The sequence below is a fragment of the Panthera tigris genome, chromosome B1 (genome assembly GCF_018350195.1).
Source record: "Panthera tigris isolate Pti1 chromosome B1, P.tigris_Pti1_mat1.1, whole genome shotgun sequence".
Taxonomy (NCBI): Eukaryota; Metazoa; Chordata; class Mammalia; order Carnivora; family Felidae; genus Panthera; species Panthera tigris.
Window position 1 is genome coordinate 30,129,609 of NC_056663.1, and position 27,005 is coordinate 30,156,613.

Consider the following 27,005-nt stretch of genomic DNA (forward strand, 5'->3'; position numbering starts at 1 on the left):
TTGTTCTTAAAAGAAATTAAAATGTTTCAAAAACCATGAAGTCTTCTAGTTCCACCTTATTACAGAAGAGATTTATGACACTGGCCCTATTTACCAAATACAGTCCATAAAAAGAAATTTACGCACTAGTATTCAGCTATATGATCCATTTTAATATATGACGTATTATGGTAATCATGGGCATAATATTATCACTAATAATAATGATAAATAATAACACCAGTAATCATCCACGTATAGTAGTTTTAAAAGATCACATAATAAGCAGAACAATGTAAACATAGGTTCTATTTAATGTTGCTTGAAACTTATCTTTTTAGTTTTTATGTTTGTTTTTTCTGGAGGAGATTCTAAACTCACAGTTTTGTTATCAAACTGCTTCTCTTCACAGCAGACAGAATATGATTCATGAGCAATTCTGTCAAGTATTTGCCAAATGTAATGGAGAACACCTTTCCAGTCTCCTCAGGGCATTTTGTGGGTCAGAAGTCCTTTGTTTAACAGACTCAACTTGCATGTTGATTCTAAGAGTCCAACCAAACATACAGGACAATCGCTCTTCTGTGAGTTCTTAAGGCTCCTTTCATCTCATTTTCCTCACACGATAGTCTTTGCTTGTTTCAGTTTTGTGTGTATTCCTTTTGATCGCTTGTTAATGTCTCCTGTTTATAGGGATTGTATTATCTAATCTCTAAAATAGTATGTAATTGTCATTTAGTGTTACTATAATTGTGCAGAAGGTGGAGTATGTTTGTAATCACTTACTCTTTAAGATTTCTCACGTCCAAGGGTCCTTTACTGTTCTTGTACTTAAATTTATATTTTTAATTTTGTGGGGTTTTTTCCTCTAAAAATAACCCTCAAATTTTATGAGCTTCAGGCCCTGGAAAACTTATCTGGCCTGCTTTTTCATTTGTATTATAATAATTTGCTTTTATGCCTTTCTCACAGTATTTTAACTTCATGAGAGTAGGGGCATTTTTTTTTCTCTACTATCTAGCATTTAGTTCAGTAAATGCTTGATGAATGAATGAATAAGTAATGCACATTTAGTGGTTGTTTTGAAGTTGGCTCTGATGACTGAGATTTTCTTTTGCATTCATGCATCTTCATTAATGCCAACTTTGTTGCAAAGTTGTTTAAAAAAGTGATTATCTTAAGTTACTTTTAAAAAGTTCAAAGTATTTGCAGAATTCTAAATTAAATTCCCATTACTGTCAGTATCCGTAATATTTTGCAAAAAATGCAATCTATCTTCATATGTTAATGTTCTTTCATTTTATTTATATTTTTTCTTTAAAAAATTTTCTTGGGGTATTTTCCAAATGGGAATTGCTGCGATAAAGGGCATACTTGGCCAGCTTTGTAGATTCTAAGAGTACTTTAAAAGGAAAGCCTTGCCAAAGAAAAATGTTCTGGTACTGGATTGCACTTATTTTAAGCTGTCATTTAATATAAGATCTCCATTTTGTCTTTATTTCTCAAGTTGCTTATTTATAAATCGCCACTCTATTTTTCAGGAGTTGACAAATGTTGACAGATTGACATATGTTACTTGAGAGCTGATATACCCTCTATGATATGTACTCTAAAAGCTAAACAATATTTAACAACTTAGGAAAATTATACATACCATGAAGATATGTCACCATTTCTAAATTATATAATTCAGGTTCATATTTTGGTTTTCAAGGAAGCAAAAATACTCTTCTTCCCTTCTCCATCCCTTCTTCTGATCATTTCCAAGGTTTAAAAAAAAGGAGGGGGACCAAAACCTCAAAATCATTGGCCACTTTCTGACCATAGAGATGAATAATTTAAGGACAATCTCAAACCCTTGAAAAATCTCGTGTTTTCATTATTAAAGAAATGGACTTTTATTTGGTTATTCTTTTACCTAATCATAAATAATGAAATAAAATAACCCTCGAAAAATTAACATTAAATAATATAAAAGATAAAGACATATTTAAATGATGTATTGGTAGAAAAAAAATTTTGGACTTTGTCATAAATCTTCTGACACTTCAGCTGCATTGACAACTAAAATATGACTCCAGAATCCAAACACAGGCCCAGGAAGCCCTGTCATCCAATTGCCTCTTCGTCATCTTTCTTAGATGTTCTTTCAACGTTTATCATTGCAAATTTTGTCCTCTTTTTTTTTTCCCTCTCTCTCTCTGTCTCTCTAGCACATCAAACCAAAAAAGAACAATGATTGAACGCTCACTTATACCCAACTTCCTGCCTTCACATTCACTCATTCCCCAGGCCTGAGTATTTCCACAGGAATCATGCTATTACTTGGTGGCCACTATGTTTTATTATAAAGACACGGCAATGTCCGGGTGCCTGGGTGGCTCAGTCGGTTAAGTGTCCGACTTTGGCTCAGGTCACGATCTCATGGTTCGTGGGTTCAAGCCCTGCCTGGGGCTCTGTGCTGACAGCTCAGAACCTGGAGCCTGCTTAGGGTTCTGTGTGTGTCTCTCTCTCTCTGTGCCTCCCCTGCTGCGCTCTCTCTCTCTCAAAAATAAACGAACAAAAAAAGACAATGAAACAAACAAACAAAAAAAGACAACAAAATCAGCAATGTCAATGATCTTTTCCGTGGTCCTTCATGCTTAGTTTGGGAAAACTGTCAACTAGTACTATAGATTTGTTTAAATGGAAAATTATCACAAAATTGTAGGTTCTTCCGTTATCCTCACGGAAAAATTACCGTAATGGGGAATTAATAAGCTGTTTTGAGAAGTAAAACATCTAGATCCAAACCAAATCCATTCTAAAATGAATTCTAGTATTTCTATAGGTATGGGTTTCACTAATGCCTTCCCGTTTTGTTTGGAAAGACCTGAAACTTTTCATCCCCACATACATGTTTGCTTGATATTCCTCAATTCTAAAACAACGATATATTTGATAACATTTATCTATTGTATACCAAGCCTGTAAAGGGTCTCATATCCTGGAGATAAAGTACGCATGCCTAGTGCAGTGTCACGCAGGCGCCCTCGCCCTTGACCTCTGACCCGTCGGCCGCCCTTGAGCCGAGGGCCGCGGGGCCAGGAAGCAGCAGTCCACGACCCCGAGGCAGAGCGGCCACCATGGCTAAATACCTGGCCCAGATCATTGTGATGGGGGTGCAGGTGGTGGGCAGGGCCTTTGCCCGAGCCCTGCGGCAGGAGTTTGCAGCCGGGCAGCAGCTGACGCTCGGGGACGGGCTGGACACCAGTCGGCAGCTGCCTCCAACCTGTCCGGCCTCAGCCTCCAGGAGGCACAGCAGATTCTCAATGTCTCCAAGCTGAGCCCCGAGGAGATCCAGAAGAACTACGAACACCTATTCGAGGTGAACGACAAATCCGTGGGTGGCTGCTTCTACCTGCAGTCCAAGGTGGTCCGAGCCAGGGAGCGCCTGCAGGAGGAGCTCAGAATCCAGGCCCAGGAGGACAGAGAGGAGCGGATGCCCAAAACGTGACCACTCAGCCCGTCCTCCTGCACCCTGCCCACCACCTCTAATTTATAGCTCGGTAATAAATGTCTTTTCTGCAAAAAAAAAAAAAAAAAAAAAAGGAAAGGGCTCCCCTTTTTGCTGCTTCCTGCTTTGTTGAGCAGTGGCCCCTCCTGGGAAAACAGAGCTATTTCAGGCAACATTCAGATTTCATTTTACATTAGACTCTGTGGAATATTACAGTGCTATTCGGGTGTATTCATAATCTTTCCCCTGATTTTGCTGTTTTTAATGGCCTAGTACACTTATATTTGGTGTTTGTTGAAGGGTAATCAGAAGATATTTGGACATCAAACTTTTTCAAAGTAAATAATGATGGCATTACTGCTAAGGTATCTCTTAACAGTTCTTATTACCCTGCAAATTAAACGAGAATAAAATCATTCTTCTTTTAGGACTATTTAAAATGAATGATTTTGCCCTCCCCTTCCCATATTTCACCTTTATTTAATTGGCAATTACAATATATACCTAAAGGCTGTCTGCAGGTAATGGTTCAGTTAGCACGTGCCCCGGAGAATAGAAAATCAGGAGCAAATCACCTGTAAAGAGGAGGAAGTCCATTTCACACATTGCTGTTCATACTCACCTCTTCCTGCCCACAACAGGAGTCTATCCCTGTAAATTAACTTTCTAAGTTAGCCACGGCTGTCATAGAACTATGAGGACGTGACCTCTACATGGTTCTGGATCATTCCACGGTGTGGATTACCCTGGCCTTTAACTTGTGTCCTTTGCAGCAGGGTGCCCATGTTTTCTGGATTTCACTGCTCTTTAGAATTCTCCACCAGAGGGAGGGCAAGGGAAGAAAGAGTTCATCCGCAGTTCTGAGGAAAGTTTGCATCTGAGAAAGCTAGCGTTAATGTATTAAAGATCTCTAGGACTGTCTTCCCAACTCTACCTCTCCCTACTTGCTGTCCCTCTCAGCAGAACTGAGTGACCCTCAGCTACTATAGTAACTTGATTGTTGGTCGTCTTTTAACCAGGGTTTGATCAGTTCCTTTGAAAATTAAGTTGGAGTGAGAGATACAGTTTAAGACACCCTCTTTGAAGAGGCTAGATGATTATTATTTATTTTGTGAAAAGCTAAAGACGAGAATTATGACAGGCACGTTGTTACCCACGTGAAGGCGGGGTACACACGCATTCAAGGGGCAGATCCAGGAAGACAGCGCCATCGACCATCTTTAAGGTTCTCGCAGCCCTTCTGTGCACCCGGAACAGCCTCACACTCAGATTCCCTTGCACACAGTTTGTCTTTGCCCTACGCGCGCGTGGGGCTCTCACTGAAGTAAGAAAGGAACGAACTCCACACTCTCATGCAAAAACAACCAAAGTTTCGCTCCTTCCCGATGGCTGCACAGAGCCTTCTTTTGGGGGGCTGGTGTCAGAGTTCCAAACTTTTTTCTCCAACGTCTCTCCGCATTGTTGGGCACGGACCTTCCCTTCGGGGCTGCTTGGCAGCGGAGGAGAGCGAGGAGCCTCTGGGTCCTTTCCTCTGTCTTTGAAGCTCCCGGGGCCACTGGGTTTGGTTCCCGCGAGCGCGGCGGCGCCGGCGCGGGCGACGTCTCCGCGCGGCTTCCAGCGACCCCTGTCGGGGGTTCCCGGCAGCCGCACTGCGCGCCGCCGCCCCCCACCCGGCCTGGCTCGGGGAGGGAAAGGGGCTGCGCCCGGGAGCGCCGAGCCCAGGCTCCTCCCGGTGGCGTGTCCGCGCCTCCGGGTGGGGGTGTGGTGGGGAAGAGGGAGGGGGCGAGGCAAGGGGAGGGGGAGAAGGAGGCGCCAGCCTCCAACCTGCGAGCGGGAGGTGGGTGGCTGTGGGGCAATTGAAAAAGAGCCGACGAGGAGTTTCCCCAAAACTTGTCGGAACTCCGGGCTCGCGCGGAGGTCAGGAGCAGAGCGGCGGCGGCTGCCTGGGCGAAGCGAGCGCGGGGCAGGACGGTGAACGCCTCTCCCTCATCGGGCTGCGAGCGCGCCGGACGGACGCCACCACCGGAGCCGACAGCGGCTGGACCCAGCGCGGCGGGAACCGAGGACTTCCCTGAGCGACACGAACAGCTCCGAGAGCGAGAGCGACCGCCAGCCCCAGGTGGCCCGGACCGCACGCCGCGTCCGCGCCGCTCCCCGCGGGCGACAGGAGACGCCCCCGCGCACCGCGAGTGCCTCAGCCGGGCCACGCGCTCTCCCTCCTCGAGGGACAAACTTTTCCCGAACCCGATCCAAGCCCTCGGACCAAACTTGGGGCGCGTCGCCTTCGCCGGGAGCCGTCCGCGTAGAGCGTGCATTTCTCGGGCGAGATGTCCGAGCGCAAAGAAGGCAGAGGCAAGGGGAAGGGCAAGAAGGACCGAGGCTCCGGCAAGAAGCCCGCGCTCCCAGCGGGCGGCCCGAGCCCAGGTGAGTGCTCAGCACGGCCCGGCTCCGCGATCCTCTTCCTCCTCCTCCTCCGCTGGCGTCGCCTCTCCCTCGCCTGCCCGCGCCCTGCGCTCCTGGCGCCTGGCGCTGCTCCCGCGCGTCCGCGAAACCGGGCGGTTCTCGCCTTCGGTGGGGCCGCCCCTCACCTGGGCGCCCAGCCCCACCCGGACGTCCGCACTCCGCGCGTACGGTTGGGGGCGGCAGCCGCGGCCCGCACCCTCCGGGGGTCCGGGTCGCGCAGCACTCCCTGGCACGGCCTTTTCCCAGCGCTCCGCAGCTGAGCCCAGCCCGGGAGCCGGACCGAAGTGCGGGAACCGAGGCTGGGTGCGCGCTCGTCCGGCGCTAGAAGGGCTTTGCACGGGCCCCGTCTGCCCTCTAGCGAGAAAAGCGGGAACGGGTCTCCACTTGGCGCGCCTGGTTGGGCAGAGCTGGGTGGTCGCGAGAGAGGCCCCGGGAGCTGGAGCGGGTGCGCGGCCGAGGGGAAGCCCTATAGGGTCGCGGTGTGTGCGTACGTTCACCCTGATTCAGCCCTGAGATACTGGAACTCAGATCAGTTGAGAGGGATTCCTAGAGGTCAGCGAAGCAGATAAAAATCTAGCCAGTGCCAGGATCCAGGTCTGCTCCAAATAAGTTCTCAGACTTCCAGCTTACCAGTTCTGGTTTTCAGGACCTCCTTGGTAAATATGCTTAATTTATGCTCCCAAGAGGTTCCAAAAAGCAAAAGTTTGTCTAAATTTTTGAACCCAGGTGCCTGCTGGTTATATAATAGGATGAAATGGCAGTCGAGGCTTTCTAGAGACAAATCTTGCTTTTGATCATTAGCACACGGATGTGAATGACAGTTTCACCTTAGACTTCCCAAGGAAGAGCTGATCCTTTAGATATATATTGTCTTGAAGAGAGCAAACATCCCACATAAATACTTGCTTATGAGTGACTGAAGATGCTTAAAAAAGGAGAAGAGAGGGAGACGTATAAGGTCTTTTTTTTTTTTTCTGTCTCGTCCATTCCCAATTGTTAATTGATCCAGATTCATTAAGTCACTTAAAGTCACTTAAAGCATCCCCCAGCACTCCTGAAGAATTAATTCAATAGCACTTGGTAATACTGTGGCTGAGAAGATAAGCAGAAATATTTGTTCCTTGTAGGAAGAAAACAAGATTTGCTTAGACTTCTTATTGGCATCACTGATAGCATTTCAGAACCTGACTTACTGGCAGGGACCTTCGGCAGGTTTTGAGCAAAACAGAAATTGAACAAAGAGTAATTGTTTGGCCACTGACCATTCCTGTGCATGCTTGTATAATAAGATACTGCTGATCAGATTCACCTTAATTACTTCATGAGGGTATATTGAAATTTTGTTTACTTTTACCTTGTGTTTTGGAGACAAGGTCTGAAATGGGGAGCCGAATTAGCAACCTCTACGTGACTTTATCTATTGTCCTTTCAAAAGTCATCATGGTAAATTGAAGAGACCTTAGATGTAGCCAGAACTGTAAAGTTGTAGAGTTATTTGTGGGGGCCTTAGGTCTTTCCCTGTCCTGCCTGTGAACTCTGCCTTCACAAGTTTCTGTGTCCCTCTGTAGGTGGTCTGATGAATTAAGCAGGGCATTGGTTTGAAGTGGCATCCCTCTCAGGTAACAGGTTTGCATTTTGTCAAGGGTTTATAGTGGCAGTGCCATAACATAGACATTTCAGATAATCAGGTAGTTCCGTGGGGGGGAGATTTAAGAGCAAGCAGGCATTTCTGTGTCCTACGGATCTTATCTACTAGGTAGCAGCTGTGTTGTGACTACCGAAGGTTCTCCCTTGACACAGAGTTCCAGAGCTTCCTCGGTGGCTCTCATTCTGCTTTCCAGTCCACGTTGCGATTCCCTCTAAACCAGATAGATTGGCATCTCCAAGTGACATTCTCCCTATTATCTTCCTGAAAAATTGAGGTGAACTTGGCTCGGGTTAGTTTTTAGTATGTTTATCTCCCTTTTCCATCAGGGAGTCGTCATCTTTGGGGAGGAACTTTTTACCTCCTCCTGGGCACCTTGGAGGAGGTAAGAAGTCATATAAATCACATAAACCACTTAAGAATATTGATTCTTCATTCGATTGAAAAGAATGGTCAACTTGAAACCAGCTCTCTGTAAAGGCACGTGGCATTAATAGTATTGCTTTGAAATCAGCGTTTCTCTCCTTGTCGTTTTCCTTACAATGGTGAGTGCCAGTTACATTTCCTTATCTTGGGGGAATAAATAACCTATAGCCGTAATGGTTTGTGGGAGAAACTCACGTGCCTTTCTTAACTTCCTTTGCACTCAAGTTCTCCAGGTGTCCCCAAAAGAACGACTTCTGGTGTCATCACTGTAGTGTTGCCCCTTGACAAGCCAGCCCAGATGAGGACCTATGGACCACACCCATCCGTTAAATAGCTCCTGCATAAGAGTCCGTCAGCCCCACACTTCGCCCCTTTCTTAAAGTGGCCACTGCAAGTGCACATGCTACATGACGCACATGAACTGCCCAGCCTCTCTTTGGCTGTTATAACATTACTTCACGACAGTCGGGGGAGATGTAATGCTGAGATAATGGCCTCTCAGCCCCGCTGTGTGCTGTATTATATGCAGAGGCATAAACACATCTGTTGGAGGGAAATTTTCAGGGGAAAAGGGCTTCTTTAACTTTCATATGACATGTGTGACTGATATGTGATACATACATGGCTATGTTTCATAGCATCCACATTTTTATACAATTAACTGAATATTGAATTGCACACTATTGGGGCTGCAGATGTTCAACAGAATTATCTATTCCATAATAGTGGCTCTAATAGGTCCCAAGCCCTTGGTGTCATTGGTTCCTCTTCTTTGCTCAAAATAAGCAACCTCAGCAAATCCTGGGCTTTGTAACCCAGATCCATGTTGTACCAGGGGCCCTGTAACATCCTGGGCCTCCTAGATTCTAGACCTCCCATTCCAGCCTCTTCTTATTGATTTAACTCAACAAACTCTTCCTGTTGAAGCACCGGTTACAAACCCAGAGTTTTTGTTTTGCTTTGTTTTGTTTTGCTATCTGGTCTTTGGCTCTGAGCTTCCCTTATGAATCTCCATTGGTTGATATGTTTTTCTTTCATAAAACACCACAAAGGATTCTTTTCTGTCTCTCCCTCCCTCCCTCTCTCTCTCTCTCTCTCTCTCTCTGTCTCTCTCTCTCTCTTTTTCCTTTCAAGTGACCTGAAACAAATCCGTGACCAAGCTAAGCCGAGTTCTAGAACTATTGTGACTCCTCTTAATCTTGGCAGAAGGAGGCATTTGTGAGTACAAGTGGTGGATAAATTGAGAATCTTAGTATACCAAACGGGTAGAAGTGGTCTGTGTGCTCCCTCGATGACATCACCCATGTGTTTCTTGAAGTGGTTCCCCAGACTGAAGTGCTTGTAAACATTCTTGGATATAAAGTGTGCTGTCACTAACAGGGCACCGTGTGTTTACAGAGCCAGAGGAATGTCCAGCGATGTTTCAAGCTGGTTACTTCTGGCCACTTACCTTATGTAATTATTCAGAACACTAAATATCATTGATAAGATGAAATACGATTTATTTTGAAAAATTATTTTGAAGCAGAAAGAGAGAAACTTGGGATACTATTCTCATATCTGCAAGATGAGAAAGTAATACTGATGAGGAAAATATATATATATATATAATCAGAAAATATTGAACTAGTATAAGAATAAGGAATACCTTACTACATGCCAGGCACTGTACTGGATGCTTTTATATTCATTAGAATGTTTTTAACGTTTATTTATTTTTGAGAGACAGAGAGAGACAGAGCACCAGCAGGGGAGGGGCAAAGAGAGAGGGAGACACAGGATCCGAAGCAGGCTCCAGATTCTGAACTGTGAGCACAGAGCCTGACGTGGGGCTTGAACCCACAAACCACGAGATCATGACCTGAGCTGAAGTCGGATGCTCAATCGACTGAGCCACCCAGGCACTCGTTATATTATCAATAAGGGAGCTAATATTTATTGAATATCTTAGCATGTTCCAGGCAGTGTAACAGATGCTTTGTGTATTTTGTCACTTGTCCTTTGGGAAGTACAAAAATGCCTCACTGCCAGTCGGCAAAAAGCAGGGTTCCTGGTTCTTAGCTCTTTAGCCAGATTGCCTGGGTCTAAATCCTAGTGTTCCTGCTCCTTACAGATATCATGAGAAAGTTACCTAATCTCTCTATGCCTAAGTTTCCTTATTTGTAAAAACTGCATAGGAAAATGTTATTATTAGCATGAAGTTATTACGAGGCTTAATGAGATAATCCACGGAGGCATACTGAACATCACCTAACATGTAGTAAGTGCCCGATACATGGTAACTCTGTTCATAAAATTACTTAAGAAGCAGATCGTCCAGGTCTTTACAAAGGTATTCGATATCATTTTCAAAACTTACCTTTTATGGTAAAAAAAATAATCCCAAACTGGCTTTAGATTAGAATGAGTATAAATATTAGTATCTACTACCTGTATATATAGAGAAAAGTGGATAAATATGTCAAACACCATAGCGGCATATATGTATTATGAAAACGGTCCCGAATTCAGTCTAAATATTGAAAATAGAGTGAGGTGCAACATAATTTTATCTCTGGCAGAAAGACGTTGAGGTTTCAAGCTATGAGAAGATTTTGAAACACGACTCCTTTGCTGGCAACACTTAAGAGATGACTCTCAAACCTCACTTTATTATATAGAATGCATAATCTTCTCTTTGGGGACTGGTACAAATTGCAGCAATTGAAAGGGAAAGAGTGTGTATGAACATTTTCTTTGTTATCTTTTTATCAAGTGTAATAGTATATTGCCAGCAAGGAGCCCAGAATTGAGTGCAGGTGTTACTAAATATAAATAAATGATGAATATAGGAAATCCATACTTCTTCACAAAGCGTGCTCTCCCCTCTAGAACCACTAGAATGGTTGTACGTAGTGTTTAAAGTTCTGGGAGTATGACACATACCAAATCGGTATTTTATTAACTTTCTCGGAGTAACAAGCTAAATTTGGCTTTCACAGTCCTGATAGTTTATCGTGTTCTATTAGGACAGAGGAAAACAAACCGGGTGAGTGATTCTGTTTGCTTAAAGAGACAAATAAATGGACTTCTCATATTTTGGTTAATCCTAGGACTTTCCTCTGCATAAACAGAAAATGCAAAAAAAATAAATCAGATAGTTTTGGTTTAAAAACTGATTTATTTTAACCAGAAGACAATAGTGTCTATTGAATATGCTGTAAGGTACAGAAAATGAAATTTCCCAAAGGCACAAGTGACGTTTTGGATCCACTGTGATGCTTCACATCCTAATTGTGTGGTTGTGTCCTTGTATGAGTTTTAATAGATTCTTTAAAAAGTGAGCTACCAAAATGCCAATAGATGTCAGTGTTTGTTGCTTTAGAAAAGGCAAGGTGTTAGGGGAAAAAACAGAACTTAATTTGCTCTCCATTTTACTAACCTAAGGCTGGCTACTCTGAGAAGTTTGATAACTATTAGGACCCTGTATAACCTCGTGTGCTTACACTTTGTTAATGAGAATGCTATATTTTCACATTCCTCTCTTCTAAATATTAAAAGATGCCTCTGCAATAAATTCCTGAAAGAATTCAGAATGTAGGCTGAAAATACACTAATCAGCACATTTTTTTTTCTTTTTTAAAATGAAGACCCAATTGTGTGAGAATGTGGTTACGTCTTGTATTTCTTTTGCATTTTCAAACAATAAATTAATTATGCATGTTTTGTAGATCATCTTGATTAAGATTGAACAAGTACACTTTTGAGTCCAACGCAAGGGAGATCCGTGGACTGCAGATCTGGAAGGCCAGAGATAACCAGAATTTTCTTCTTTGTCCGAGTTACCAGTGTCACTTTTCTGTGGCCTCCAGAGGGTGCTCCAAGAGCATCACACTGCTATTCCCCAAAGAATGACTCCTTTTTAACTTTTCTTAAGTTACTTGCATGTTCTGGGCAGTCTATGGGGAAGAGGAGGGTCCTGATTTGATCAGAGTTAGCTGCCTCAACTGGAGTTCATTTCCCAGCTAGACCAAATAGCCTGAATTCACTAAGAATTCTGAATGGGAACATTCTGATACATCATCCTGATGATGACCATGCAGTTGTCACTTGCAAGGGGGTGTCCGTGAAATTCATTTTCACCGGCACTTTTTCCTCAGAGAACCTAATATCTCATAAGCACCTTTTAGTTGCCCTTTAGAGCTATTCCTTTTGAATAAGTTCAGAGCCTTCGAAGAGATTTAGTCACATTTAAAAGTTGCATTATGTAATTGAACAAAGGATTTTTACTAACACGTTTGCTTTCATTTCTTCACACAGTTTTTTCAACCCCTGGCTTAAATTGTTTAAGAACCCTACTCTTTTTTTTTTTTTTTTTTTGAGCGAGTGAGCAAGCAGGGTAGGGGCAGGGAGAGCGCGCGCGCGCGAAAATCCCAAGCAGACTCCAAACTGTCAGTGCAGAGCCCAATGTAGGGCTCAAACTTACGAACCTGTGAGATCATGACGTGAGCCGAAACCAAGAGTCAGACACTTAACCAATTGAGCCACCCAAGCACCCCAAGAACCCTACTTGATAGAGGTACACATTTTTGAAAATGGGTATGAAAGACTAAATCCATTGGACATGGGCTAGTATTGTAATATTGTCACCTCGTCCTTGTCATTTGCTCCTGACTTATTCCACCTGGCATTAGCCATCTTCATTCATGAGTTGCTCCCATTATATGAGTCCCCTTCTCTTTTTGAAATGCAGTGTAGTTTGCTGTGTTTCCTAGACAAGAAAGGTATTACTGATGGAAAGTAGCCTTTGCTCTGCTTCCGTGTCCCAAATCTTTCATGCCACAACTTCATCAGGCAGGCAGCTGGCTCCTTGGGCAGCTGTTGAGTTTTAGTTTCAATGATGTGAGAGTTAGGGAATGCTTTATTGGGTTGAACCACATGAAATAGTCAATTTTGTAGGTCATACATGACTGACTCTTGTCAATGTCCTATGGTTTAATATTTGGAGTCTCTTGAGTACTTTGGCTTTGTGCTTTACATATTTTAAATAATATTGTAGGGACAACGTCGAGAAAATTCTTATAAGTTTTGGTAATTAAAAGAGGTTAAAAGTAATATATAAAGGAACCCAGGATAGGATATCATTGAACCAGTGACATTTTCTCCAATAAATGGATCAGGTCATATGATATCCATATAAAACAAATTCAGCATAGAGTGTCAGGGCAAGGAGTATTTCCCCTTGGAGAGAAAAGTGGTGTATTTCTACCACAACATAGAACTTTTATTTTTATTTGACCTTAGAAAACCGTTATCTTGCTTTCTCTTACCCACCATATTTCTGCAGAGATTACAGAAATATGAAAAGGAAATACTGGTGAATGATGAGTAATCCTGGTTTTATTTTATGAGATAATAGGGAAAAAAATACCTTTGCCCACTTTCACAGTGCTACAGCAACACAAGTTTTCTAGTATATTAATAACTGTGAAATTTATTGTCAAGTGGAAATGCATCTCATTATGATTGGCCTATATTGCTTTATAAATAAAGTTAAATTTAGATAGAGCTAGGTTTTAAAAAGTGTGTATATTCACGTTTGTGACTGTAAGTCATGTTTGTTATATATAATCTCGTAATTGCAGAGACAAATTGCATTTTTTAAGGTTATGACAGTCTCTTTAGCTATTCCATAGTGAATCTAAAACCAATCTTTAAAAGGAAATGTCTAGATTCCAATTTGGAATGATTTTTTTTTTTTTTTTCAGAATACATCAATCTTCTAGTGAAATGTTTTAAATACTGAAGGTCTTATATCTAAGGACTCCAGGATTGATAGCTGAAATTCCTACACATTTTGTGATTTATATTTTATACTTCAAAAATATATTCCAACCTTATGTAAAAAAGTTTTAATATTAATTATGCATAGAAACATGTCTCTATTAATGCCCTGAGGGTTTTTTTTTAGTTGTTTGTTTATTTTGAGGGAGAGAGCATGAGTGAGGGAGGGACAGAGAGAGAGGGAGAGACATGATCCCAAAAGTAAGTTCCCACCATCACCACAGAGCCCAATGAAGGCCTTGGACCCATGACCTGTGAGATCGTGATCTGAGCCAAAGTCAGACACTTAACTGACTGAGCCTCCCACGTGTCCCTTAATGCCCTAAGATTTTATAACTGAAAGTTTATTTCTTAGCTGTGTAGTATGTCATTTATTTTGGAATTTTTATTCATATATAATAATAGGAAATCACACTTACATGTGAGCTGATAAGGAATGCATCCAAAAATCAAAGAAGAAAGAAGTGAGGGACATAGATGTTTAAAAGAAAACAAAATGCTCACGAGAAAGAGAGCTTTCTTTTATGGGGATAAATGTATGTGCTGCTATTTAGTGTTTAGAAATATGTGTTTTGTGAATCAGATGTTCTTTCTGTTCTTTTTTAAAGTTAAAAAAATTTTTAATGTTTTATTTATTTTGGTGGGGGGAGAGAGAGAAAGAGAGAGAGGGAGAGAGGGAGAGGGAGGGAGGGAGGGAGGGGCAGAGAGAGGGAGACACAGAATCCAAAGAAGGCTCCAGGCTCTGAGCGGTCAGCACAGAGCCCAGTTCGGGGCTCAAACCCAGGGACCATGAGATCGTCACCTGAGCCGAAGTCGGACACTTAACCGACTGAGCCACCCAGCTGCCCCAAATGTTCTTTCTGTTCTTAAGTTTAGCAAGACTTACACAGGTTTCTGATTGTCCCTGAATTTGCCTCTTCTCCCCTGTCTGCATCTTATTCCTTGGACTTTCTGTTGTATTGGAGGACATTTAGGGGAGGAGGAGGGGGTTGGTAACTTGCTCTAATAGTAGTTGATGTAAAGGAGGCTCCAGGATAAGGGAAGTCATTTTGGACACAGCACGCTGTAGTTTTGTGTCTACAGTGTGAACATTGGCATCATGTTTAACATGGCTTAGTGTACGAAAAAGTGTGTATGTGTGTGTACCTTCCCTTCCCCCCCTTCCCTCTCAAACATGGGAAGTGTTCTTTCCAGTTATGAGTTTAAACTATATTAAAGGTTATGGATATTTAGATGAAAGGGTTGTTTTGTGTTCGTTTTGTATATTCACGTAATATGTGAGGATATAGTGAGACTTTTTTGGATGGAGGCGATGCCCTATCCATTTGTAACCTCAGTTAGGGTTGGCCCAGACAAAAACGTGTACCTGTGCAGCCAGCGGTTAAGTGAAGCTCAAGTCAACATTTTAAGTCATCATTTTGATAGTTCTGGTATCTTTTCTCCAAACACACTGGAGTGAAGGATGTACAAAGTAGGGACAGCATTTTAGATCTGCACCCATATATTCCACAGGGGATGGGACAAAACAAAGTCCCCCTAAAAGGGACACGCCTGGGCCCATGCCCTCGTGGACGTGGCCCCACTGCTGCCCCTTCAGCGATCCTCCCTTCCCCCCGCACCCGCAGTATCCTGACTTGGCCCAGCACTCATGTTGCGTTCTCCAAAAAGTATCTGGCTGTTCGCCTCAAAAGTGAAAATCCCTTTTCTGAGTGTGGCCACTGAGAAGGAAATTTTTTTTTCCTAATTAGCAGGCCAACTGAGAATTCCTGTATTCTAATACAGTGCGGCTCAGGACACAGCAGCAGGACAATTTGACCGTGAGCAGCACCAAGTGGAAGTTTCTGGGACACCTGAATGTTGGCCTGGCTCAGTGACTGCTGCGTCCCTCCTCCCGTGGCTGAGCAGTGCCGGGTCAGTTCCATCAGAGCCTGGCTGAAAGGGTTGTGTGCTCCGACTGTGCAGCTGGGAGCCACGGCCTCCCTGTCACGCATCCCCAGCGGGGACGAAGCTCTTTAGCCTTACTTTGCGTGTGTCCCCAGTGTGGAAAATAGTATGTAATTCACGCAGTCGTTCTGAGGAGTAGTGTTGGGTGTTGTGCTCGGTAGAGAGTCAGGACTAAATGATGGGTTTTATAGGGTTTGCATATTAACAAAATCTAGGCATTTTTTTTAGTGTACTTTTCATCTCATGGTATCCTCTTGTTCTGTATGTCCGAATCAATGTCTGAATTTTAAGACCTCAGAAGACAACTTTATAAATACATGCTCTACATCTTTTCCTGGGGTCATATACACAGAGGTCCCTTGTAAATGATCATGTTGTTGGTAGTACACATCAAGTATTTATTTGGCATAGATTCTGTAGCTTTGGACCATTGGTGAGAGTTAAATGCCAAATGTGCAACACATTCATAAAAAGATGAGCGGATATTCTTAACCTGAGGTTTAGCTTGAACTTTGACCTATAGACAAACTCATTTTTGGAGAACAGAGTAACACTAGTGATGATATATTTTTTAATTTTTTTATTAAAAAGTTTTTTTTTAATTTTTATTTATTTTTGAGAGAGAGAGAAAGACAGAGTGTGAGTGGGGAAGGAGCAGACAGAGAGGGAGACACAGAATCTGAAGCAGGATCCAGGCTCTGAGCTGTCAGCACAGAGCCTGATGCGGGGCGAGAACCCACGAACCATGCGATCGTGACCTGAGTTTAGGTTGGACGCCCAACCGACTGAGCCAGCCAGCCGCCCCACTAGTGGTGATATTTTAGTGAATTGGTACAATAATAGGCTATGTGCGCTTGTATTTTAAATATTACACACACTCTTATTCTTTTAAAGTATATAGCAATTAATTCTTTAGAGGTAATGTTCTCATACCTTATCTCCTATGTCTTCATGGTCAAGGGTAACTTGTATTGCACATAGTGCCTAGTAGAGTACTTTACATATGAATTTATAGAATAAATGAGTGAGAATCATTTTCTGTATACGTTTACTATTTTTTTTCCTGAGCTGAAGAATAGATAATTGTATTTATAAATTGATTTAATTGGAGCACATTGTGTTGTAAGCTATATTAAGTTTATTATCTCACAAAATTTTTCATTTGTCTATTGAGTAGACATTATTTTGTATGTAGGTATCACAACTTGCTTTTATATTCTTTTGGTATTTTCTCTCTTCTCTGCCAACAGAGTGACAGTATTTGTGCTAAGCACACTATTTCACTATTTAAAATGATAGTATTCCCGATATTCTCCACTTTAAGTTATTTTTAAATAAATAAAAACAGGGAGCCTGCTGTGAAACCCAAGAAACGGTAGATTTTTATAAACAGTTATAACAGCAGTAATATTGAAAATTATTGTCATCTGTTTCTGAGAAAAATATTGAAGGCTGGTGTACTGTCCCAGAAGGATTAGTTCAAATACAGAAAATAGATTGTGATTATAATTCGTTTTAGTGAGGTCACCTTGCTATATACTTGAAGTCTTCCCTGGGGGTGGGGGGTGGGAGGGAACTGCTCATGCATTATCCATTTTGGGAAAGAGTTATATATACAGGAATTATGGAAATGAGCTGGTGGGTTTGTCAAGAGGAAACCAATTATTTGAATGCTGAGTTGAATGGGAAATGAAATACATAATTTTCCATATATTAAATTGAATAGAAATGGGAGATGTATGTCTTAAGGATTGTGTTTTGTTTTTGTTATTTTTTACATGCCGACTATATTGTATGTTCTCAGTTGCCCTTAACCTGAAAGAAAGGAAAAATGTCAATGGAGATAGTTATTTTATATTTTCGATATTTGGAAAGCACCATGAGAATTTTAAATGTTGTGTACATTATTTACACCCATCAAAAAGGACTGGGGTTTACTTCTGGAAGGCAGGCAAGACAAAGGCCATTTGTTATCTTTCCCCAGGAATTAACAATATAGGCAGCATAGTCCCCAAGACCTCTATGCATTTATTCTTCTCTCAGATCGAATCTACGCAGGACTCCATCTACCAAGGGAACTTCTAAATTGGACCATGCACGGTGAAAAAACTGTCACCACTTACAATATTGTAGTGATTAGAGAATAAATATTCACAAAACTTAAAAAGCTCAGTGAAAGCTTTGGTGAAAGCTTTTCACATCCGATTTTGGCGACTGCAGTCACACTTTGTAAGGTAAAGATATGTCTCAGTGCTTCCCTCCACTGTATGTTAGGTTTACTCCATTCTACCTCTGGAAATTGTGACAAAAAGGCAGGACACAGCCAACCTCAGTTTTGCCCTGAGTGCACCAGTATGGGAATAAAGCTCCCGGGAGCCAGAAGGGTAGTAGCGATTGTCCTACAGGGACATGATCTAGACATACCAGTTGGGAGAACTTCTAGGCGCCTATGCCTCTGACATCATTGGATTCCACGAGAGAGGCAGCCGCAGAAGATCTGAATGCCCTTTTTGTCATTTTAGATACGTGATTTTACAAAGTTACTGCTGACCTTAACACAGATGCCCTTTTGGGATTTGTTTCTGTGAAACTTATCAGCAGCTGGATGGCATAGCTCCTGAATAATGCTGTTGCTCTTGAGGAAGATAAGTTACAACTGCATCAGGAGAACAATTTATTCATCCCCAGTGGTGTTACCATTCTCACATTAACTCACAGAGAAAAATAACTCTTTGGAAGATTCACAGTGTTTTGCTTGTATTGGTATATCAACTCACTATAAAATGTAAAGAATATTTCCTGCTCAGAACTTATAAGAATCTAGTTTTGGGTTATGAACACAGCAGTTCTTTGTTGAGACCCTGGACAAATTAAGTGAATAATGGATATCCTTAGAATTGTCATGTTTCATGGTACGTTTGTAAGTAAAAGCCTGTAATCTTTTTTTTTTTAATTTTTTAACATTTATTGACTTTTGAGAGACAGAGAGAGACAGAGCATGAGCCAGGGAGGGGCAGAGAGAGAGGGAGACACAAAATCTGAAATAGGCTCCAGGCTCTGCGCTGTCAGCACAGAGCCCGATGCAGGGCTCAAACCCATGAACTGTGAGATCATCACCTGAGCCGAAGTCAGATACTTAACCGACTGAGCCACCCAGGTGCCCCAGGCCTCTGATCTTTAAGTAGCGATGATGGTTTCATGGAAGGAAATCACTCTATTTCTGGTCACCCAAAGAAATAAGAAATGGGAAATGTACATATGGATATACATACCCAAGGTTCTAAGTACTAAATTTGCACATTGCCTAAATATGTGGCTCTGTGCTTTCTATGGGTACAGACCTTCTTTTCATTTGCTTTCAAAAGGTATGAAGTAATTATACTTGAAATTTACTAGAACTATCTTTTCAATGATCAGGTAGAGTTACTTTTTATGAGATTGCTTTTATGATTATTAGTCCCATAAATAATATTTCAGGAGTTAGTATAAGTGCCGAGTGATAAAACTGTAAGGATATCAACATGTGTATGTAAATAAATAGGGAACTTTCCACATTCTATCACCATATTTTTTTTTATTATAGAAGTTTTTTGTACATAACTTCAGTTTATCCTGGGTTTTGGTTTTTGCTTGCAGGACAAAGGTCAAACAATCTCGGTTCTACTTGGCGCATTTTATTTTGTCATTACATATATGTATATGCATATATTAAGTTTATTTATTTATTTTGAGAGAGACAGAGAGTGTGAGCAGGGGAGGGGCAGACAGAGAGGAGAGGAAGAATCCCAAGCAGGCTCCGCACTGTCTGCTCAGAGCCCGACGCAGGGCTCACACCCGCGAAACTGCAAGGTCATGACATGAGCCGAGGTCAAGAGTCAGACACTTAACTGACTGAGTCACCCAGGTGCCCCGTGTCATTAATATATTTTAATTTTTAGAAAATAAACCACTGCTTTCACCCAGGAGGTTTTTAATTGAGTGGTCATAGATGCACATCTTAGCATTTTACATCTTTAGACCTTAAACCCCATAAGGTCACATCTGCCTCATGTATTAGCACATCACCGGGGGCCAGCACAGTGCTAGAAGCATAGTTGTTGCTCTTAATTTAAACAATGATTGATTGAATGAGGCAGTATTGCTAATTTGCTTAAAACAATGAGTTGTGGAGTTTATGGGTAGCAGTTTAGTTATTATGTTACTATCAGTCAGGAAGAAAGTATGAGTACAAATCAACGGTACCAGCGCTCCATGGATTTATTCCTAAATTGACCATTCATTATTTTTCTGGGTTCAATTTGCACAATCTATTTTAAGGCTCTCAGTAAGGAATAATCAGTGCTTAAATTATTCAGACTAGTGAATAGAAATTAGAGGTTTATTCAGTCTACAGTTCTTGCTAACCTAAAATGTTTTTGTTACCTTTTTCTCTTAAGTACATACAGGCAGTGAGGAAATTAAGTTAGCTGATGCGGTTTAAGGAGTTACTGTTTGTAAATACTGAGACTATTGCCTGGAACCTATTGCTTGCTATGTTAGCGTTTGCTATATAAATAAATAACCATTATTCTGGGGAAGTAATGAAAACAACCTTCAACAATATTAGTACTGCCTAAACAGTCAAATCTTTTTTTTTAATTTTTTTTTATTAAAAAACTTTTTTTAATGTTTTTATTTATTTTTGAGACAGAGAGAGACAGAGGATGAGCAGGGGAGGGGAAGAGAGAGAGGGAGACACAGAATCCGAAGCAGGCTCCAGGCTCTGAGCTGTCAGCACAGAGCCCAACACAGGTCTCGAACTCATGAACCGTGAGATAATGACCTGAACCCACATTGGATGCTTAACTGACTGAGCCACCCAGGTGCCCCTTATTTAACTTTTTTGGAGTGGAGGAGGGAAGTAGGAAGAATGAGAGATGTAGTTGTTATTGTTTCACTCTTATAGGATTAGTTTTAGTCCCTTTATTTGTAGGATTAGGGTAACATCCTAAAAGAAAGGAAGATCCCAAAGATTTAACACATGGTGTTTTTTGTACAGGACTAACATGGAATGTCCTAAAAGTTCCTGGGAACTGTCATCAAACCAGACCTTTACAGAAAAATGACACCCTACAGGTTGTAGCAGGGAGGAGCTTTGCCTTGAGGAAAATGCAGATCCTTTGAGGGTGGTAGAAACTCATAGTTTGCTGATTCATATTCGCACATTAATAAGGGACTTAAATAGTGGCTCGAAGGAGACTGAAAAGTTCATTTGGAACCCGTCCGGGGAGCTGGGAGGACAGACATGTGCTGATTCCCAGCCAGTCTTGGGTTGAAAAGCTCTTCCGAGTTATAACCAGGAAGTACCCTCGGGCCAGAGCTAGGAGGGCTGGAGGGGAAAGCCTGGCTTCATTGTGTGTGTGTTTGAGCCTATAAAACTATATAATAAGCAGCCATCTCCTGCGAGGAGGAGGGAAGAAGGCGCACCACTGTGCTGGTGTGGAAAGGGCACTGTTCAGGCACACAGTTAAGAGGAAGGAGTACTAAATTCACATGGTTTGGGCCATCATTGAAAATGGCTGTGCTTGGGGTGCCTGGGTGGCTCAGTTGGTTGAGCGTCCTACTGTTATGTTTCAGCCCAGGTCATGATCTCATGGCTTGTGGGATTCTCTCTCTCTCTCTCTCTCTCTCTCTCTCTCTCTCTGTCCCTCTCTCTGCCCCTCCCCCACTTGGCGCTATCTCTGTCTCTTTGAAAATAAATAAGTAAACTTAAAAATATATAAATAATATGTCTGGGCTTTAGATCCTTGTCTAACGATTAAGAAGGTAGATTTAGATTAGGTGTAAAAAATTAGATCTAAAAGAAAACTATGATTCAAAGTCTGTATTTTATTAGGTCGGTGGTCTCCACAAGGCTGTCCTGCAAAACACCGTGCAATACTTTCCTGGTACGTTTTTACTCAGAGGCTTTAGTAGCGAATATCTTTTCAAAAATCCTAAGGTACTTGAAAAAATAATAGCTTTGTAAAATCTAGGCAGGTAACAATTTTTTTTTGTAGCCAACAGTTCATCTTCTATAAAATTTTTGATAGCTAAACTAGGAATGTGGTTAATTTGTCTTGCAAACACCAAGATTTGTTTAGGTATGGGATTATTTAGTGAAAGTATAGAACATGATAAATGGATATATTTATAAGTTGCTAATACAGAAGCTTTTTATATGAATTCTGAATAGAAACTGGGTATTGGCTATGAATGTGATGTCTCAGATACTCATAATGCACTGGTGCCTTAAAAGCATAGGATACAGTACAGGATTTAACCAGTACTGAGAACCTGAAGTGTGTGAAGCAGTTAAAAAAGAAAGAGGTGCAAAGGAGACACAGCCTTTGAGGAATTCTTGACATACTTGTTTTAAAATATTATAAAATTCTCTAATTTTTTTCTGGGGCTTATGTTGTTTCAAATTTAGTTTTGGTTTTTTGCCACTGTTAACTTTAAAAAAAATTTTGTTTATTTTTGAGAGAGACAGTGCAAGCAGGGGAGGGGCAGAGAGGGAGGGAGATACAGAATCTGAAGCAGGCTTCTGACTCTGAGCCATCAGCACAGAGCCCCATGCGGGGCTTGAACCCACAAACCATGAGGTCATGACCTGAGCCAAAGTCAGACACTTAACCCACTGAGCCACCCAGGCACCGCTCCACGGTTAACTTCCTATATAAAAGTGTTCCTTTTATTTTCTGTAGGCTCTGTTTATTTTCCAGAGATGCTATCCTACACTAACGTTCTCAGGAGGACTCTTTCAAAAAAATTTTTTTTAAATGTTTATTCATTTTTCAAAGACAGAGAGAGACAGAGCACAAGCAGGGGTGGGGCGGAGAGAGACCGGGGGTTGGGACACAGAATCTGAAGCAGGCTCCAGGCTCTGAGCTGTCAGCACAGAGCCCGACGTGGGGCTCGAACTCACAAACCGCGAGATCATGACCTGAGCCCAAGTCCAGTGCTTAACCGACTGAGCCACCCAGGCACCCCTCAGGAGGGCTCTTTTAACCCTGTTGATCATCCTAACAAAGATCATAATACTAAGTTAATTTGTCATACTGTATTTTTTCTGTGTTTAAGTCTGAATTTTCATCAAGTTATTAACTGAAAGGGTATGTCTTAAATGTCCCAGGACTAAGATTCCCAAGTGTATCTGTTCTCTTGATGAAGCAAGTATGTACTAGAAAAGCAGCAGACTGCTATTTAAGTGAAGTGGTTAAGCTGCCACGACTGTTATTGTGAACCTGTGGTAGGTCATTTTGGTTGCCTTTTCAACATCAAAATCACTGAAGCCCAGGCACAGAAACAGGAAGCACTTTCTGCCATGTTGCAACTGTCATTAAACATTTATTGACAAATAATGTACAGATAAAAATCCTGAGAAGTGCGTGAAAGAAGAACTTTATTTCTCAAAAACTTAACCCTGAAGAAGAAGAAAGAGTGAGCAGGCAGGCACCAGGCACTTCATCAGTGGCTTAGAGAGGTATTTAAGTGTATCACCTAGAGCTTCATTTATTACCAGGAAAGGATCAATTCCACTTATTCTTCTCTTTTTCTGTGGCACGGCTCCAGGAAGGTATTTTAATTGATTGGTGGGAAGATTTTAACACAGACAAAACTTCTAAGCCAAGTGCCATTATTTCCAGTACAGTGGCTTTACCACATTATTGGATAATAAAGCTAAAAGCTGCCAAATGTTTCAGAATTATTTTCAGAAATTTGCATGCTCTTTATTCCCATTACCTTGAGAAGGAGTTCAGAGGAAGGGCTTAGTCAGCATGCAATTATAGTATTAGATAAAATATCCAGCTTGCTCTGCAACCAAGATGCAGCTAGCTGTCTGTACTTTCATCAACGGAGAACCCTTGAGATGTTGGTTGTCAGTGTGAGTGCCACACCTTTGAAGATAATCTGCCTTTCTTCTCTGGATCCTTTTAAGACTTAGTCTCTCTCTCTGTCTCCCTCTCTCTCTGTCTCTTTTTCTTTTCCAGTTTCACTATGATGTACTCAGGTATGGATTCCTTTTTATCCTGCGCAGGACTCTGGGTTTCCTGAACCCGTATATTTGCTTTCTTCTGGGACATCCTCACCCATATTTTTTCAAACATGTCCTCGACCCATTTCCTTCCCTCCTGGAACTTTACTTAAAAGTGTGTTGGGGGATGGGGGGGTGCCTGGGTGGCTCAGTCGGTTGAGCGTCTGACTCCAGGTCAGCTCATGATTTCATGTCTTGTGGGTTCGAGCCCCGCGTCGGACTCTGTGCCGACAGCTCAGAGCCTGGAGCCTGCTTGGGATTCTGTGTCTCTCCCTCTTCTGCCCCTCCACTGTTCGTGCTCTGTCTCTCTCTCTCTCTCTCATATATAAATAAACATTAAAAAAAATTAAAAAAAGAAAAGTATGTTGGCACTTCTCCCTCTCATGACCCAGTTCTGTTCACCTGTCAGAGTTCCCAATGTTTGCCTCCCTCTGCGTCTGTGTCTCTTCTCACGTATCTTCTGCTTCACGCACTGTCTCTTCTGCTGTGGACAGTCTGCCACAAAGACCGCCCACGAAGCTTTTCATTGTAATTCATGTTTTATTTCTAGCTGTTCGATTTGGTCCCTTTTCAGATCTCCTATGCTGCATTTTGTATTTTCCTGGTCCCTAAAGACATTTCAAGTTTGTTATCTATTTCTTTTAGCAGAGTAAGCACACTCATTTCCTAATTTGTGTGTGATGATTTCCGTACGTGCTGGTTCTCACTCAGTGCCTTGTTCCTTCCTGTGCTCAGTTGTCTCCGACTCTGCTGTTCTGGCTCGGGAAAAATGATCTGTGGCATTTCTCAAGGCATAGGACAAAAGTGCACGCCTGCCTGCCAGAAAAGTTTGTTCCTGCTGGATACCTGGGACCCTACCAAGTTCGTGGCCTGAGTTCCGAGGCCTGTTGCTCTGTTTCCCTGGGCGTCATGAATCTGTCTTTAGATTCAGCTTCTCCCTATAGCTTCACTCAAGGTGAAGACAATGTCCCTTAGTTCTTTGGGGTTGGAGGAGGGGTAGGTTTTGTCTTGGTAACTGTAGGTATAGCTTTTTTTGGGGGGAGGGTTCTTTATAAGTTTAGCCCCTTGGATTCCCACCTTAGTCTGAAGAGGGGCTACCATAAGATTCTCCACTTTGGGCAGACCCTGGGGCCTTGATTGCCACTGACTTCCTCAGGATAGACAAATATTCTTAAAGAAGGTGTGATTGTATTGTCCGGGTATTTGGCTTATATTATTTCTGGGCTCAAGATTTTCCTCAGCATTTGTCCTGAAAGTTCCCTATTTTGTCAAGCTGTTTGAAGATAATGTTTATTATAATTAACTCACCATTTTTAGATGTTTGCAGCAGAGGGTTACTTTGAAACACTTACCCTCTATTACTGGAAGAGAAGTCATTAATCAAGAAGAAACTAAAAACTTTAGGGCAATAATAATGCCTCCGCAAGAGATGCGTTGACGTGAAAAGTAGTCAAATTAGGGATTTTCAGAAGGTAACATTTTGAGGATGAATTGACTGGTTTTGTTTCCCTTTAGGCTCTAAGCAGGCTTATATCTGGTTAATTTTTGAGTTAAGGAAATCTCTAAAGAGATGCCTCACATGCAGTTAGGAATGGACTTTAGGAACTAAAAGGTTAGTGGGTTGATCCTGAAAATTTGAATGAAAGAAGGGATACTGTGGCTCAGCATATAATCAGACAAGGTATAGATCTCACTGAATGTAACTGCTGTGGTCACTACCAAGTTAACAAGAGAAGGGGCAAGACTTTGCCAATGCACAGAATCAGATCTAAACAAAAACAAAAACAAAAACAAAAAAACCCAGCTTTCTGATACGGTACCCTTAGTATTTAAGAGAAAAGCGATGGAAGGTAGGTGACTTGACCAAGGTCCTGGAGTAAAGGGCAGCCTGGTAGCCCATCATCTGGATGCCATCACATGTCTCCATAGGTTGGGCCTGAAGCTTCACTTCCTGCCTCTCGTGGGACTTAAAACCTTCAGGTGTCCCTCATCCCCTCTACCCGCTCCCCATGATCGGGTTCTATCGCTGTGGTGCTCTGAAGTTACAGTCACTGCCTCAGGCCATCACCGACGAAAGTGCCCAAAAAAGTTCCCAAGGCATGTGCATTGCAGACCAATAGTCAGCAGAAGTAAACACAGGCACTTTGGCTTTTGAATGCCAAGTGAAGAAATTGTTATTCCACTCGAACTGGCAACGTGTGCTCTCACTGCTGCTATTCAAGTTCTAGGCAGAAAGTAGAGGTGACGTTTATGAAGGGAGAGTAGGGAAGGAGAACAGCTGCAGGACGTGGGGAAGTGACTGGATTCTGGTCATTGTATTTGGCAGGTCAAGGGTGAGATTTAGCCTGACGAGCTTTGGACCGTACCCTGGGCTAGCGAAGTAGTGTTAAAATCCATTCCAGGTGTTTCCGTTATTCTTAATGCCTAAGTATTATTAAAGCACACAATAATGTGTTTAAGGATATGAAGGGTAAGGAATTGGTCACCAACTGTTCTAGAATCACCTATTATAATAGGGCCTGTTCTCTCCTCACAGTTGCTCCCACATGGTTAAAATGCATCATAAATTTTCAGTGCTTGTTTCAATAACTTAAGTTTCCTCTAAGTGAGCTGTTAACACTTTGGTTTTCAAGAGAATGCTCACTCAAATGAACCTCTTCGAGCTTTTTATGCTTTAGGCTGCAAAATTTGGACTTTGCATTGGCATATCCCATCAGTTCCTAAGTTAAATTTGAGATGAGGAAATTTTAAACCTCTAGGCCTATTTTAAAAATCTCAAGGAGCGCCTGGGTGGCTCAATCGGTTGAGCCTCCGACTTCGGCTCAGGTCATGATCTCATGCCTTGTGAATTCAAGCCCCGCATCGGGCTCTGTGCTGACGGCTCGGAGCCTGGAGCCTGCTTCTGATTCTGTGTCTCTCTCTCTGCCTCTCTGCCCCTAACCACTCGCAATCTGTCTCTGTCTTTCTCAAAAATAAATAAATATTAAAAAATATTTAAATAAAAAAATAAAAATCTCAAGTATTACCAAATGACAGGTGATAGTACTCTGCCATAGAAATATGTCCAACTACTAAATATAGAAGTTAAAGCACCAGGAGAAATTTCATAAGGGATGCTTCTGATGGTTGGAATGATGGTTTGGAATTTGCAAGTAGGGGGAAAAAAAGATGAA

The 27,005-nt window shown here is 42.0% G+C and overlaps 1 protein-coding gene and 1 pseudogene across 5 annotated transcripts in view; both read left to right on the top strand.

The window, feature by feature from the left end:
- The window catches only part of NRG1 (neuregulin 1), a 1,098,681-nt gene that overhangs the window by 875,247 nt on the left and 196,429 nt on the right, over nucleotides 1–27,005 (top strand). For 2 of the 5 annotated variants that reach the window (XM_042983159.1, XM_042983160.1), the window contains exon 1: nucleotides 5,305–5,899. The exons of 2 other annotated variants lie outside the window; for them this stretch is intronic. In XM_042983159.1, the coding sequence (XP_042839093.1) occupies nucleotides 5,803–5,899 (97 nt within the window). In that variant the 5' untranslated portion in view covers nucleotides 5,305–5,802. Of the gene's footprint in view, nucleotides 1–5,293; nucleotides 5,900–27,005 lie in introns of those variants that run through there. One more of the 5 variants, XM_042983169.1, reaches the window with a different exon arrangement.
- LOC102962689 lies at nucleotides 3,061–3,497 on the top strand (annotated as a pseudogene).